General features: G+C 50.3%; 1 protein-coding gene across 5 annotated transcripts in view; it reads right to left on the reverse strand.

Annotated features, from left to right (window-relative positions):
- Positions 1-15,742, reverse strand: part of LOC115470793 (chromodomain-helicase-DNA-binding protein 9-like) — a 624,303-nt gene that overhangs the window by 425,848 nt on the left and 182,713 nt on the right. For all 5 annotated transcript variants that reach the window (XM_030204322.1, XM_030204321.1, XM_030204320.1 and 2 more), the window contains one exon: positions 14,048-14,159. In XM_030204322.1, coding sequence (XP_030060182.1) covers positions 14,048-14,159 — 112 coding nt within the window. The remainder of the gene's footprint in view (positions 1-14,047; positions 14,160-15,742) is intronic.

The raw sequence follows: 15,742 nt of genomic DNA on the forward strand, positions 1-15,742 counted from the left end.
TCCCAAAGGAGTCTAAGGTTCTAGAGTCCTTGCCCGGGAGGCGCCGAAGCATGCTCCCTAGAACTCTTAGCCTTCTTTAGGGCCAGATCCACAACTCCAGAATCATGAGGCAACTGAGTGCGCATCAGATCTGGGTCCCCATGGATCCGGTACTGGGACTCGATCTTCTTGGGGATGTGGGGATTAGTTAAAGGCTTGGTCCAGTTCGCAAGCAATGTCTTTTTTAGGACATGGTGCAAGGGAACAGTGGACGCTTCCTTAGGTGGAGAAGGATAGTCCAGGAGCTCAAACATTTCAGCCCTGGGCTCGTTCTCCACAACCACTGGGAAGGGGATGGCCGTAGACATCTCCCGGACAAAGGAAGCGAAAGACAGACTCTCGGGAGGAGAAAGCTGTCTTTCAGGAGAGGGAGTGGGATCGGAAGGAAGACCCTCAGACTCCTCGTCAGAGAAATATCTGGGGTCCTCTTCCTCTTCCCACGAGGCCTCACCCTCGGTGTCAGACACAAGTTCACGGACCTGTGTCTGCAACCGTGCCCGACTTGACTCCGTGGAGCCACGTCCACGATGGGGGCGTCGAGAGGTAGACTCCCTCGCCCGCATCGGCGAAGCTCCCTCCGCCGACGTAGTCGGGGAGCCTTCCTGGGAGGCGACGGCAACCGGCACCGACACCGGAGACCTCACCTCAGGCGATGGGCCAGCCGGCGCCGCGCTCGACGGTACCGGTGGCGCAAGCACCGTCGGTACCGGAGGGGTAGGGCGCAACAGCTCTCCCAGAATCTCTGGGAGGACGGCCCGGAGGCTCTCGTTCAGAGCGGCTGCAGAGAAAGGAATGGAGGTCGATGCAGGCGTCGACGTCAGAACCTGTTCCGGGCATGGAGGCTGTTCCGGGCTGTCCAGAGTGGAGCGCATCGACACCTCCTGAATAGAGGGTGAGCGGTCCTCTCGGCGCCGATGCCTGCTGGGTGCCGACTCCTTCGGCGACCCAGAGCTCTCGGTACCGACATGGGAAGGGGACCGGTGACGATGCTTCTTCGACTTCTTGGGACGAAGCATGTCACCGGAGCTTCCCGGTACCGACGAGGAGGACGTAGAATCCAGCCGTCGCTTCCTCGGGGCCGAGACCGAAGAGGGTCGGTCTCGGGGGGGGGGCTGTACCGCAGGAGCCCTCAGGGTAGGGGGAGACCCACCCGAAGGCTCACCGCCACCAGCAGGGGAATGGACAGCCCTCACCTGCACTCCAGACGAAGCACCACCGTCCGACGACATCAGCAGACGAGGTCCCGGTACCACCGACGTCGATGCAGCTGTCCGATGTCTCTGCGCCGATGCAGAGGGCCGATGCCTCGATGCACTCGATGCACTAGCCGCCGAGGATGAAGGTCTGGACGCTGAAGATGTCGATGCACTCGATACCCCCGGTGCCGATGCCGACAAAGAGCCCGAGAACAAAATGTTCCACTGGGCTAACCTCGCTACCTGAGTCCGCCTTTGCAAGAGGGAACACAGACTACAGGCCTGAGGGTGGTGCCCAGCCCCCAGACACTGAAGACACGACGCGTGTCTGTCAGTGAGCGAGATTACCCGGGCGCACTGGGTGCACTTCTTGAAGCCGCTGGAAGGCTTCGATGTCATGGGCGGAAAAATCACGCCGGCGAAATCGAAAGACGAAATGGCAAAATTTGGCACAGAAAAAAAGGGAAATTTCGACCGGGGCCTAAGTAAGGCCTACCCCGACGACGAAAGAAAACTTAACGGGGTGAAAAAACTCGAAGTAGAGGAAGGAAAAACCGAAAGTGGCTAGTCCAAATGATTTCTGGATTTCTCACAGAAAAATGTCGAAAAATGACGCGCGAGGTCGACTTTCCGGGGCACGAACGGTAAAACACAACCGTACCGAGCGTGGAGAAAAGAAAACTGGCCGGCTCAAGCCGGTTTCGGGCGGGAAGACGGCCGCGCATGCGCGGTGCGCATCGGCGCGCGAGGGCTAGCAAAGGCTTTTGCTAGTGAAGATTCCGATTGGAGGGGCTGCCGCGGACGTCACCCATCAGTGAGAACAAGCAGCCTGTTTGTCCTCGGAGAATATATTATTAACCTATTTGCAGACGATATGCTGCTTTTGCTAGATGAGGCGACTCGTATGCTACCATTGGCTATGACCATCATTCGGGCCTTTGGGGAGTTCTCGGGTCTTAGTATAAACTTTGATAAATCGGAGGCGCTGCCAGTGAGTAACCCTTGTGCTAGTAGGGAGTTGGACACATTTCCCTTGCGATGGGCCGCAGAGGGTATTAAATACTTAGGGATTTATATTAGTGCAAACCCGGTGTGGGTATATAAAAAAAATGTGTTAGATAGGTTGGATGAGGTGAAGAAGCTGTGTCAGAGGTGGAAAGAGCAGGGGTTCAGGGCACCAGAATGCAAATTTGTGCTCTTAGCCATGATTCTGCTTAAAAAGTGTGTGTTGAAGAGATGGGTGGATGCAGAACCCCCAGCACTGGCTGTATGGAAGAGCTGTATGGCTGAGATGGCTAGCTGGGTACTTATCAGGTACAAATTCTAGGCTTCTCTGGGGGCCCGTCAATATCGAGATCTGTGGGGAAGAGCGTATAATTTTTTTTTTTGAGGCATGGACATGATTCTGGATAGCTGGGTTGCGTGCTGGTTGAGCGCCATGACGAATGAGAGGGGGAGGGGTTAAGGAGCAAAGGGGAAGGGAGGGAGGGAGGGAAGGGAGGAGAGGGGTCTGTATGGGAATAAAAAGAAATCATGAGATACAGGGGGCTGCTGAGGGAAAGATTTTTATGTATTTACTGTTGCGATGTTGTTGATGATGATGATGATGTTGTTGTTTACGATGTCTGCACCTGGTCTCGTGAAATAATAAAAACAGTTTATAAAAAAAAGATGGAACTCCGACACCACCTTTGGCAGGAACTTAGGGTGAGTGCGGAGTACTACTCTGTGATGATGAAATTTTGTATAAGGAGCATGAGCTACCAGGGCTTGCAGCTCACTGACTCTACGAGCTGAAGTAACTGCCACCAAGAAAATGACTTTCCAGGTCAAGTACTTCAGATGGCAGGAATTCAGTGGCTCAAAAGGAGGTTTCATCAGCTGGGTGAGGACGACGTTGAGATCCCATGACACTGCAGGAGGCTTGACAGGGGGCCTTGACAAAAGCAAGCTTCTCATGAATTGAACGACTAAAGGCTCTCCAAAGATGGCTTTACCCTCTACACGATAATGGTAAGCACTAATCGCACTAAGGTGATTCCTTACTGAGTTGGTTTTGAGGCCAGACTCTGATAAGTGCAGAAGGTATTCAAGCAGGTTCTGTGCAGGACAAGAGCGAGGTTCTAGGGCCTTGCTCTCACACCAAACGACAAACCTCCTCCACTTAAAAAACTAACTCTTTTTAGTGGAATCCTTTCTAGAGGCAAGCAAGACGCGGAAGACACCCTCAGACAGACCCAACGAAGCAAAGTCTACACCCTCAACATCCAGGCCGTGAGAGCCAGAGACTGAAGGTTGGGGTGCAGAAGCGCTCCGTCGTTCTGCGAAATGAGAGTCGGAAAACACTCCATGGTTCTTCGGAGGACAACTCCAGAAGTAGAGGGAACCAGATCTGACGGGGCCAAAAAGGCGCTATCAGAATCATGGTGCCACGGTCTTGCTTGAGCTTCAGTAAGGTCTTCCCCACCAAAGGTATGGGAGGATAAGCATACAGGAGGCCGGTCCCCCAATGGAGGAAAAAGGCATCCGATGCCAGTCTGCCGTGTGCCTGTAGTCTGGAACAGAACAGAGGCAGCTTGTGGTTGGTCTGAGAGGCGAAAAGGTCCACCGAGGGGGTGCCCCACTCTCGGAAGATCTTGCGTACCACTCTGGAATGGAGCGACCACTCGTGCGGTTGCATGACTCTGCTCAGTCTGTCAGCCAGACTGTTGTTTACGCCTGCCAGGTATGTGGCTTGGAGAAGCATGCCGAACTGGCAAGCTCAACGCCACATCCCAACGGCTTCCTGACACAGGGGGCGAGATCCGGTGCCCCCCTGCTTGTTGATGTAATACATTGCAACCTGATTGTCTGTCCGAATTTGGATGATTTGGTAGGACAGCCGATCTCTGAAGGCCTTCAGTGCGTTCCAGACCGCTCGGAGCTCCAGGAGGTTGATCTGAAGATCTTGTTCCTGGAGGGACCACAGACCCTGGGTGTGGAGTCCATCGACATGAGCTCCCCACCCCAGGCGAGATGCATCCGTCGTTAGCACTTTCGTGGGCTGCGGAATTTGGAATGGACGTCCCAGGGTCAAAAATTGGTCCGAATTGTCCACCAGTGCAGCGAATTGCAGCAACTGATGGACAGACGGACGACATCCTCTAGATTCCTGGTAGCTTGACACCACTGGGAAGCTAGGGTCCATTGAGCAGGTCTCATGTGAAGGCGAGCCATGGGAGTCACATGAACCGTGGAGGCCATGTGACCCAGGAGTCTCAACAACTGTCGAGCTGTGACCTGCTGAGACGCTCTGGCCTGAGAGGCAAGGGATAGAAGGTTCTGCGCCCTTGCTTCGGGAAGGAAGGCCTGAGCCGTCTGAGAATTCAGCAGCGCTCCTATGAATTCCAGAGATTGGACTGGCTGGAGATGGGACTTCGGGTAATTTATCACAAACCCCAGCAGCTCCAGAAGGTGGATAGTACACTGCATGGACCGAAGAGCTCCTGCCTCTGAGGTGCTCTTGACCAGCCAATCGTCGCAATACGGGAACACATGCACTCCCAGCTTGCGTAGATACGCCGCAACCACCACGAGACACTTCGTGAATACCCGTGGTGCAGAGGCGAGCCCAAAGGGCAGCACACAATACTGAAAGTGCCGTGTCCCCAGATGGAATCGGAGATACTGTCTGTGAGCTGGCAGTATCGGGATGTGAGTGTACGCGTCCTTTAAATCCAGGGAACATAGCCAATTGTCTTTCTGAACCATTGGTAGAAGGGTGCCTAAGGAAAGCATCCTGAACTTCTCTTTGACCAGGTATTTGTTCAGGCCTCTCAGGTCTAGGATGAGGCGCATCCCCCCTGTTTTCTTTTCCACAAGAAAGTACCTAGAATAGAATCCCTGCCCTTCCTGCCCGGGTGGCACGGGCTCGACCGCATTGGTGCTGAGAAGGGCGGAGAGTTCCTCTGCAAGTACCTGCCTGTGATGGGAGCTGAAGGATTGGGTTCCCGGTGGGCAATTTGGTGGAGTGGAGGCCAAAATGAGGGTGTATCCGCACCGCACTATTTGGAGAACCCACTGGTCGGAGGTTGTCAGAGGCCACCTTTGGTGAAAAACTTTCAGCCTCCCCCCGACCGGCAGGTCGTCCACTACGGACACTGTGATGGCGGCTATGTTCCCATGGATCCAGTCAAAAGCCCGACCCCGGCTTTTGCTGTGGAGGCGCAGGGGGCTGCTTAGGCGCATGCTGTTGATGGGAACGAGCGCGCTGGGACTGTCCCTGTGCCTGAGGAGGCCTTCGGGCTGGCTGGGTGTACCTACGCTTGTTGTAGGCGTAGGGCGCAGCCTGCCTGGCCCGGGAAAAACGTCCACCTGCAGAGGTGGATGCTGAAGGTGCCCGGTGGGAGAGCTTGTCGAGAGCGGTTTCCCGCTGGTGTAGTTGGTCCACCAACTGCTCGACCTTCTCGCCAAAGATGTTATCCCCCCGGCAAGGGACATCCGCCAGTCTTTGCTGGGTGCGGTTGTCCAGGTCAGAGGCACGCAGCCAGGAGAGTCTGCGCATCACTATACCTTGGGCCGCAGCTCGAGATGCCACATCACAGGTGTCATAGATACCCCTGGACAGGAACTTTCTGCACGCCTTCAGCTGCCTGTCCACCTCCTGAAAAGGCCTGGACTGCTCCGGAGGGAGCTTGTCGACCAGGTCCGCCAGTTGCTTCACATTGTTCCACATGTGAATGCTCGTGTAGAGCTGGTATGACTGGATGCGGGTCACGAGCATGGAAGATTTGTAGGCCTTCCTCCCAAACGAGTCCAGAGTGCGAGACTCCCGCCCCGGGGGCACCGAGGCGGTATCCCTCGAACTCCGTGCCCTCTTGAGAGCAGAGTCCACGACCGCCGAGTCATGAGGCAATTGGGGCCGCATCAACTCTGAGTCAGAGTGGATCCTGTATTGGGACTCCGCTTTCTTGGGGATGGTGGGGTTAGATAAGGGCTTCAGCCAGTTCCGAAACAGTGTCTCTTTGAGAACATTGTGCAACGGCACCGTGGAAGACTCTCTAGGTGGTGATGGATAGTCGAGGACCTCGAGCATCTCAGCCCTCGGCTCATCCACAGAGACCACGGGGAAGGGAATGCAAATGGACATATCCCTGACGAAGGAGGCAAAGGAGAGGCTCTCAGGGGGCGAGAGCTTCCTCTCCGGTGAAGGAGTGGGGTCGGAGGGAAGGCCCTCAGACTCCTCTGAGGAGAAATATCTGGGGTCCTCCTCCTCCCCCCACGAGGCCTCTTCCTCGGTGTCGGACATGAGCTTTTGCAGCTCAGACCTGAACCGGGCCCGTCTCGACTGCGAGGAACAATGTCCTCGATGATGGCGTCGAGCAGTGGACTCCCGTGACGGTGGGGATGAGATTCCCTCCATCGACGTCGACGGGGATTCCACCTGCGTGGCGGTCGACACCGGTACCGCAAGCGGCGTCGGAGGCCTCGGCATCGGGCTAGAGCATGCCAGCGTCGGAGGCCTCGGCATCGGGCTAGAGCACGCCGGCGCCTCCAGCAATGGCGCAGGGGGCGCATCAGCCCTTCCAGAATCCCTGGAAGGATGGCTCGGAGGCACTCGTCAAGGCCCGCTGTCGGGAAAGGAAGGGGGGGCCGGTGTGGGTGTCGGTGCCGGAAGCTGCTCGGGTCCAGGAGACGGTACCGAAGTACCCATGGACTGACGCATCGATACCTCTTCAACCGAGGGGGAACGCTCCTCTCGGCACTGCCGCTTCCTCGGCATGGAATCATCTCTGGAGGCGCCGGAGCAGGTAGTCCCGTGCGCCGTGTGCGACCGGTGACGGTGCTTTTTAGTCTTCTTTCGGTGCCCGTCATCGGCGCTCGGCGGCAGAGATGAAGAGGAGGTAGAACCCCCCCCGGCCTCGAGGGATCAGGTCTGACAGGGTTCGATCCCGATGGCCCTGGGTGGAGGGAGTGGCCGGGGCCGATTGCCCGCGCGGCCGCTCACCCCCGCCGTCGCCCCAACGGTACCTGTACTCCTAGGGTCGGTGCCATCGTCGGTGCCGATTTCGTTGACATCGGTACCGGTACCGAAGATCCGGTTGTCGACACCGATGCCATCGAGGAACCGGTGCAAGTTCCAAAAAGACGGTCCCGAAGAATTTGCCTCGCCACCTGTGTCCGCTTCCGCAAGCCGAGACACAGGGTGCATGTCTTGGTATTATGCTCCAGCCCAAGGCACTGGAGGCACCAAGCGTGGGTATCGGTTTGCGAGATCTGCCGGCCGCACCGACCACACTTTTTGAATCCGCTCAGGACCTTCGAGGACATCGACGGAAAAATCGTGTCGGCGAAGTCAAAGTCGTCGATGGTGGCGGTGAAAAGCACACCCGAAAAAGAAACGACCGCGCGGCCACAAGGCCGCAACGAGGCGCCCCCGCGGCTAAAGACGACGAGGGGACAAACTTCTTTTTTTCTTTTTAACAGAAAAAAGGAAAGAAAAGAGGCGTGAACGCGCACGAAAAGAGAAAAAAACTCCGGTTTCCGGGGCTGACAGAGAGAGAGAGACGATAACACGTCTCTCTCCAGCGCAGAATCGAAAAAAACTGAGCAGGAACGGTCGCGCACGGGCGGGAAGACAGCCGGGCATGCGTGGTGGGCGTGCCCTGCGTGCGGGACCGCCCGCAAAGTTTTGTTCCGGTTGGTGGGGGCTGCCGTGGACGTCAACCCAGTTGTGAGAACAAGCAGCCTGCTTGTCCTTGGAGAACCTCTGTTCAGTGTGCAGTGGCGGCTAAGAAAGTTAATAAAATGTTAGGTATTATTAGGAAAGGAATGGCAAGCAAAAATGAGAATGTTATCATGCCTTTTTATCACTCCATGGTGCAACCACACCTCGAATACTGTGTGCAATTCTGGTCACCGCATCTCAAAAAAGATATAGTAGAATTAGAAGTGTGACGAAAACGATAAAGGGGATGGGACAACTTCCCTATGAGAAAAGGCTAAAGCGGCTAGGGCTCTTCAGCTTGGAGAAGAGATGACTGAGGGGAGATACAATAAGAGGTCCATAAAATAATGAGTGGAATGGAATGGGTGGAAGTTAATCGCTTGTTTACTGTTGCCAAAAATACTAGAACTAGAGGGCACGCAATGAAGCAATTAAGTAATAAATTTAAAACAAATCAAAGAAAATATTTCTTCACTCAATGTGTAATTAAACTTTGGAATTCACTGCCAGAGAATGTGGTAAAAGCAGTTAGCTTAGCAGGGTTTAAAAAAAGGTTTGGATAACTTCCTAAAAGAAAAGTCCATAAGCCATTACTAAGATAGGCTTGGGGAAACTCCACTGCATATTTCTAGGATAAGCAGCATAAAATCTATTTTACTGTTTTGGGCTCTTGCTAGGTGATTGTAAGCTCTTTGAGTAGGGACTGTCTTTCTTCTATGTTTGTGCAGCGCTGCGTACGCCTTGTAGCGCTATAGAAATGCTAAATAGTAGTAGTAGTACTTGTAATCTGGATTGGCCACTGCTGGAAACAGGATACTGGGCTTGATGGACCTTCAGTCTGTTCCAGTATGGCGACACTTATGTTCTTATATACTACTCCAAGCCTCTCTGCAGCAATACTGAAACATGTACAGCATTTCTCTAACATTTTCCCTGGAAAGGGAAGATGACAGTTCTCAAAGCCCTTCAGGGAGCTACCCACACGCATGCATAATGTTAAAAACAATGTGAGTGAGCAATAGCATGAGAGCTCAAACTGGAGAAAAAAAGGGAGGAGTACAAGACAAGAGAAAAATAGTCAAAGGGACACCAAGCAGGACTAGGCTGACTTATCACTGCAGATATACAGATATAGTTGGCAGACCATACCTGTTTTCTTTTATCATTATCATCAGGGGCTCCTCCTCCAATAGGTGCAACATGAGAAGGGGACTTGAAATACCACAGTTTAGTAAGGACCTACATTATATAATATTCAGGATGCATATAGCTTCAAACTATATCAAACCATAGAGCTGATGATTGCAATCAAATTAACATTACTACTACTACTAGTTATCATTTCTATAGCGCTACAAGGCATACGCAGCGCTGTACACCATACACAAAAAAGACAGTCCCTGCTCAAAGAGCTTACAATCTACATAAGACAGGTAAACAGACAGAACAATTAAGGGTAAGGGGATAAATAGGTGAGGTTAAAGGACATTTCCTACACACCAAGTATCAATATGCACTGAAGGGACTTAAATTTCCATCCAGTAAGCATAAACATAGTCTTTTCTTTCCATTTTCTCATTGCATTGTGCTTCATGCAAGAATCTTTTTTTTAAAGGACTCTAACCTAAAAGCCAAAGAATTGTATTCTCCACCCCAAAAAATGTACAGAAACACAGAAAGAACACAACAGTCAGCGATGTTACCTCATTCAATAACCACAGCTATTGGAAACTGAAGTGGGTATGAAAAGCATACACCACTCTTTTTACACGCATCTCTTCCAAGTTAAAACTTCCTGCTATACAACAGCCCGCAAGCGAGCCTTCTCCAATGCATTGCCTGAAAGGCTCCGCTTAACACAAGAGTACCTCTACTCCAGGAAGCAGGTGAAAGCTTGGCTCTTCAACCAAGCCTTTAATGGAAAAAGTAACCAACTTGTTAGTCTCACTCACACACACAAGGATTGATTCGGGCTGCACATACTACTATTTAGCATTTCTATAGCGCTACAAGGCATACGCAGCGCTGCACAAACATAGAAGAAAGACAGTCCCTGCTCAAAGAGCTTACAATCTAATAGACAAAAAATAAAGTAAGCAAATCAAATCAATTGTGTACAGGAAGGAGGAGAGGAGGGTAGGTGGAGGCGAGTGGTTACGAGTCAAAAGCAATGTTAAAGAGGTAGGCTTTCAGTCTAGATTTAAAGGTGACCAAGGATGGGGCAAGATGTAGGGGCTCAGGAAGTTTATTCCAGGCGTAGGGTGCAGCAAGACAGAAGGCGCGAAGTCTGGAGTTGGCAGTAGTGGAGAAGGGAACAGATAAGAAGGATTTATCCATGGAGCGGAGTGCACGGGAAGGGGTGTAGGGAAGGACGAGTGTGGAGAGATACTGGGGAGCAGCAGAGTGAGTACATTTATAGGTTAGTAGAAGAAGTTTGAACAGGATGTGAAAACGGATAGGGAGCCAGTGAAACGACTTGAGTAAAGCGACCCTGGCGGAAGACGAGGTGACTAAGTGGGAGGCCAGCAAGTAGCATATTGCAGTAGTCTAAACGAGAGGTGACAAGGGTGTGGATGAGGGTTTTGGTAGAGTGCTTGGAAAGAAAGGGGCGGATTTTACTGCTGGGCAGACAAGATGAATCATTTTGGTCTTTTATCTGCACTGATTTAGTAGGGTACATACACAAAAGGAGCGTGGTCGGCCAAAAGAAAGGGGTGAAAGAAGCAATTTTTACTGCACATACTGCAGCGGGACATGTTTATCCACTCCTACCCTAGCTGAGATAATATTTAACCATCTCTCTGACCTCACGTGCAACTTTCTTCAAATCAATCACCTTACTTTCTAATTCTTCCTACTCTCTTACTCATCTATATGTTAAAACTTTGCCTTACCCTTCATTACCAATTATAATGTTGTAGTACATATTGTGTTGTCATTGCAAGTGGAGGAGTGGCCTAGTGGTTAGGGTGGTGGACTTTGGTCCTGGGGAACTGAGTTTGATTTCCACTTCAGGCACAGGCAGCTCCTTGTGACTCTGGGCAAGTCACTTAACCCTCCATTGCCCCATGTAAGCCGCATTGAGCCTGCCATGAGTGGGAAAGTGCGGGGTACAAATATAACAAAACAAAAAAAAAAAAGTAGTATACCATGCCATACTTTGTATTGTTCGAATATTTTTACTGCTCTAATTGCCTAAAGCTCATGTTTGATCTATTCTTACTGTACACCGCCTTGAGTGAATTCCTTCAAAAAGGTGGTAAATAAATCCTAATAATAATAAGACATGTAGCTGGTTAAACAAATCTTTGATATGATACAGAATATCAGTTTTTAGGTTGTATTAACTGCAGTCAAAAGTTTCAAATCCACAGGTACCAGCACTAATTTGATAAAACAGGCACTTGCTAGTTCTACAACAGCAGCTGTAGCCAAAAAAAGAACAGGACACTCAACATATGAATCTAGTATACAACAGGTTGACTGTTAGGTAAATATATAAGGCCTAAGGCAGCATGGAGAAAAAAAGAAGAGCCATTACTGGTCAAGTCACTTGTGAACTGCAGTCTAAAGCACTGCTTTTCAGACCTCGCCTCCATAGCCATGTGCGGTAAGCTCACCGGGTCCTGTGAGATGGAGTTCAGAAATGGAGCTGGAGCAGGGAGGTGCCCAGCATGTCTTCCAGAGCAGCGTGATTTTCTGCTGGAAATATCCGCAAATCAATTTTGGGCTGCAGAGACTAATTTGCAACCTGGCGGAAAGAGTTTTCCTGTTACCATTCTGTTACCATCTGGTTGGGGTGGGTGCTAGTGCGAGTGGGGCTGGGTAGGGATAGGATATTATGGAATCATTTCTTGGGTGTTGGACTTAATTGATCTGTTTTCCTTGATCTGTTTGTGGTTCTTTCGGCACTCTAGTTTGTATTGTTGTAATAACTATAGTTATTAGTTATAATGGGGGAGGGGGGGCTATGGGATTAGGGTAGAGGGCAGACAGAAGTGTTATCATTTAGTTGAGACGAGACTCACCATGTCCATCTTCAGAGGGTACGGTTGTCAATTTGTTGTATATAGACCTCAATGTCTGACTACTTTGTTGATTTAACAATAAAACTGTTGAACAGTAAAACTTATAATTTTACAATACAGGGGCGGGGTGAGGATAAAATTTGTTAAAAGTCTGATGATAAATGGTATTATTCATTTTTATTGTGCACAATTTCTACATGAACAGCTGTACAATCATATTTTTGGATGTATTTGCTTTGAATTATCATCAATAAAACTGTTGAAACATAAATCCAGACAGTATAGTCAGTCTTGTTCCTGAATCATGGGGAGAAGGGAGCCCAAGGAAATCATCCTGAATTTTTATTTGACCAGATATTTGTTCAGGGCCCTTAGGTCTAGGATGGATCCCCCCCCCCCCCCCCCCCCAAATCTTCAATGGCACAAGGAAACACCTGGAATAGAATCCATTCCCCTCTTCCCCTGGTGGAAAGGGTTCAGCAACATGGGCCTTGAAAAGGGTGAAGAATTCCTCTACAAATATCTCCCTGTGCTGAGAGCTGAGGTAAGTTGCCCTTGGTGGACAATTTGGTGGTTTCTTTCACCAATGCAGAGCATAACCAAGACTATTTGAAGAGCCTGCCAGTTAGAGGTACCAAGGGTCCACCTCTCCAGGAAAAAAATCAGCCTCCCCCTACCAGAAGGTCATTCGGGACAGTCACTTTGATGGTGAAACACACATTCCCTTCATCGACTGGGGAACCAGCTGGCCCTTTTGCGTCCACCAACCTCTGATGAACCATTTGGTCCAAGTTGGAGACACTCGGCCATGAATGTCTACACACAGCTACAAACTCTGGGCAGAGATCCTGAACACCATGCCAAAAATGTCAAAAGCACCCGGCCAGAAACTTATAACCAGTCTTCTGCTTTCTGACCAACTAGTGAAATGGCTTGGCCTGATCCGGAGGGAGAGTGTCTGCGGCAAACTGTGCACCAAGGACCACAAGTAAAGGCTCATGGAGAGCTGGTATGATTGCTTATGGGAAATGAGCTCTGAAGCCTTGTACATCTTACGCCCAAACAAATCTGGAACTCCTGGCTTGCTTGAGCGCAGATTCAACCACCAAGGAGTGATGACGTAACTGCAGCCTATCAAATCCAGGTGCACTTTGATTCCGATATACTGTGTCAACTTTCTTAGGGAAAACTGGAGCAGAGGAGAATCCCAATTCTTGAAGGATTCTGGGAAGACAGTCAGTCATAGCCTCTTCTAGATGGAGAATCACAGTCCAGAACGTTGAACATCTCAGCCCTGGGCTCGTCCTCTCTTTCTAATTTAATAGGGAGGGCAGCCGCCAACTCCTTAACAAAAGCAGGAAGAAGAGACTCTCAGGTGGAGACTTCCGTATCTCCATGAGGTGAGTGGTCTGACGGAATTCAATAGGAATCCTCTTCCGTGAAGTACCATATAGAGGACATAGAAGAGAAAATGGCTGAAGCAAAATCAAATGGCTGAATGGCGAGGGAAAAAAAGGGGCACAAGCTCACCTGAAAAATACTCAACGTACCCCAGACTGGTGTTCAGGCCTAAGAGGGCCTCCAGAGCCAAAAAATAAAGGGAAAAGCAGGAAAACGGGCCACTAAGAAATAAAAGGAATATATACTCTAAGAAAAAAAAAAACTAAACATAAGGAAAGATAAGGGGAAAAAACCCACAAGGGAAGGAACCTCAGAAGAACAAACGCATGTGCTGAAGAGATGAAGAAAGACTGCTGATCCCATGTTCGAGAGTCGGGCCTATGCACTGTGGGAGCACTGCCTCAAGTTCTTAAAGAGATAGTATGCTAGGCACCATTTCTGCACCAGGCTCCCTCGATGACATCACCCATATGTAAGAATTCTACGGCCTGCATGTCAGTCTTTATAATCCAATCATATTTACTAAACATATGAAAGCCTACTTAAATCTCCAGATTAGGCAGCTGATTCTGTAGAAAATATCCATTGATGTCACAAATAAAAGAAAATAACTGTCCACACAATGAACATCCAAGCAGGGAAATCATTTCTTTTAATATTTCCATTTCGATACTCACCTGGGAATTCTCATCTTTTAATGAACGCTGAGGGGTCTGTTCTGAATCTGACATTTCATCTGAGGACTGATTCTTTCTCTTCTGTTTTCTACCCAAGGTAATGATGAGTTTACTGTTACAAAACCACAAGTAACAATTAGAAAACTACAAAGCATTAAGCAATTTCGACACCACATTAAAATACATTTGGAAAATTGTTTTGCAAATGCATTCGATATCAGCAAATAAAACAACCCACTACAATACAAATTCAATATGTCCAGTACCACATTCATTCTTGTTTTCAGTACAGGTCAAGGGTCATATTAAGTAAAGCCAGTATTACAAGGGCATCTGCAAACAGATGAACTCTCATAAAACACACTGATCTCCTAGCCAAAAGGAATTCTGTAACATAAGCATCGAAAGATGTCAAGCACAATCCTAACTCTATTATGTTGGCCTGAATACTGCCAGTTATGATCACAAAAATATTGAAACATATATATATATATATATATATATATATACACACACACACACATATATATATTTTTTTTTTCCAATTAAGCAATCATAGAATAATATTTGTGTACAATCTTATACACAAAAATGTAACATATGATACCAGTAAAAGAGGCCCGTTTCCAACACAAATGAAATGGGCGCTAGCAAAGTTCCAGGGGCCCCTCCCTACCTCCTCTGAGTTCCAGCCCCCCTCCCCTCCGAGTTCCAGCCCCCCTCCCCTCCGAGTTCCATGCCCCCCCTAACCTGTCTCCCTCCCTGTCCTCCAAGTTCCAGGCACCCTTCCTTGTCCTCCGAGTTCCAGGACCCCCTCTCCCCTTCAAGTTCCAGGACCGGCCCTCCCCTTCCAGTTCCAGCCCCCCCCCCCTCCCGGTCGAGTTCCAGGACCCACTCCCTCCATCTCCTCCCCTGCCCTTCGAGTTCCATGCACCCCCCGCGCCTCCCTCCCTCTCTCTCTGTGGCCTCCGAGTGGAAGCAGGATGTGTGCGGCTGCCCCTCCCGTTCGTGCCGGCTGTTCTTTAAAACTTTTTACCTCGTGGTCCGCTAGCAACAGTGAAGTCGAGCAGGCACGGCACGGCGCTTCAGACTGCCTTCGCTTTTGTTTCAGCTCTGCCTCTGGTCCCGCCCCCATTTCCTGTTTCCTGCTCGACTTCACTGTTGCCGGAGGACCAGGAAGTAAAAAGTTTTAAAGAACAGCCGGCACTTTCGAAGGGGAGGGGCAGCTACACACATCCTGCCTCCACTCAGAAGCCACAGAGAGAGAGGGAGGGAGGTGCGGGACGGTGGAACTCGGAGGAGAGGGGGGTTGTGGAACTCGGACGGGAGTGGAAGGAGGGAGGTAGGGGCCATGGAAAGCGGGACGGTGGAACTCGGAGGGGGGGGGACGTGGAACTCGGAAGGGAGTGGAAGGAGGGAGGGAGGGGGTCATGAAACTCGGAGGGGAGGGGGCGATTCTGTAGTCACCTCCGGTGGCTGGTGCTGGCTTCCCTTCCCTCTAACTTCCCATTGGTCCACCCTGTGATGTCATCCCCAGGGCGGGCCAATGGGAAGTGTGTTACGAAATCAGGCATCCAGACGAAGGTGCAAATTATTATATAGGATACTCTGGATTTTTTTTTTAATATGTCAAAGACACACACAAGCAACCAAAGAAATAAGGTATGTGATCAACTAGTGTTGCGTTCTCGAGGG

The sequence above is a fragment of the Microcaecilia unicolor genome, chromosome 5, assembly GCF_901765095.1.
Source record: "Microcaecilia unicolor chromosome 5, aMicUni1.1, whole genome shotgun sequence".
Lineage (NCBI taxonomy): Eukaryota > Metazoa > Chordata > Amphibia > Gymnophiona > Siphonopidae > Microcaecilia > Microcaecilia unicolor.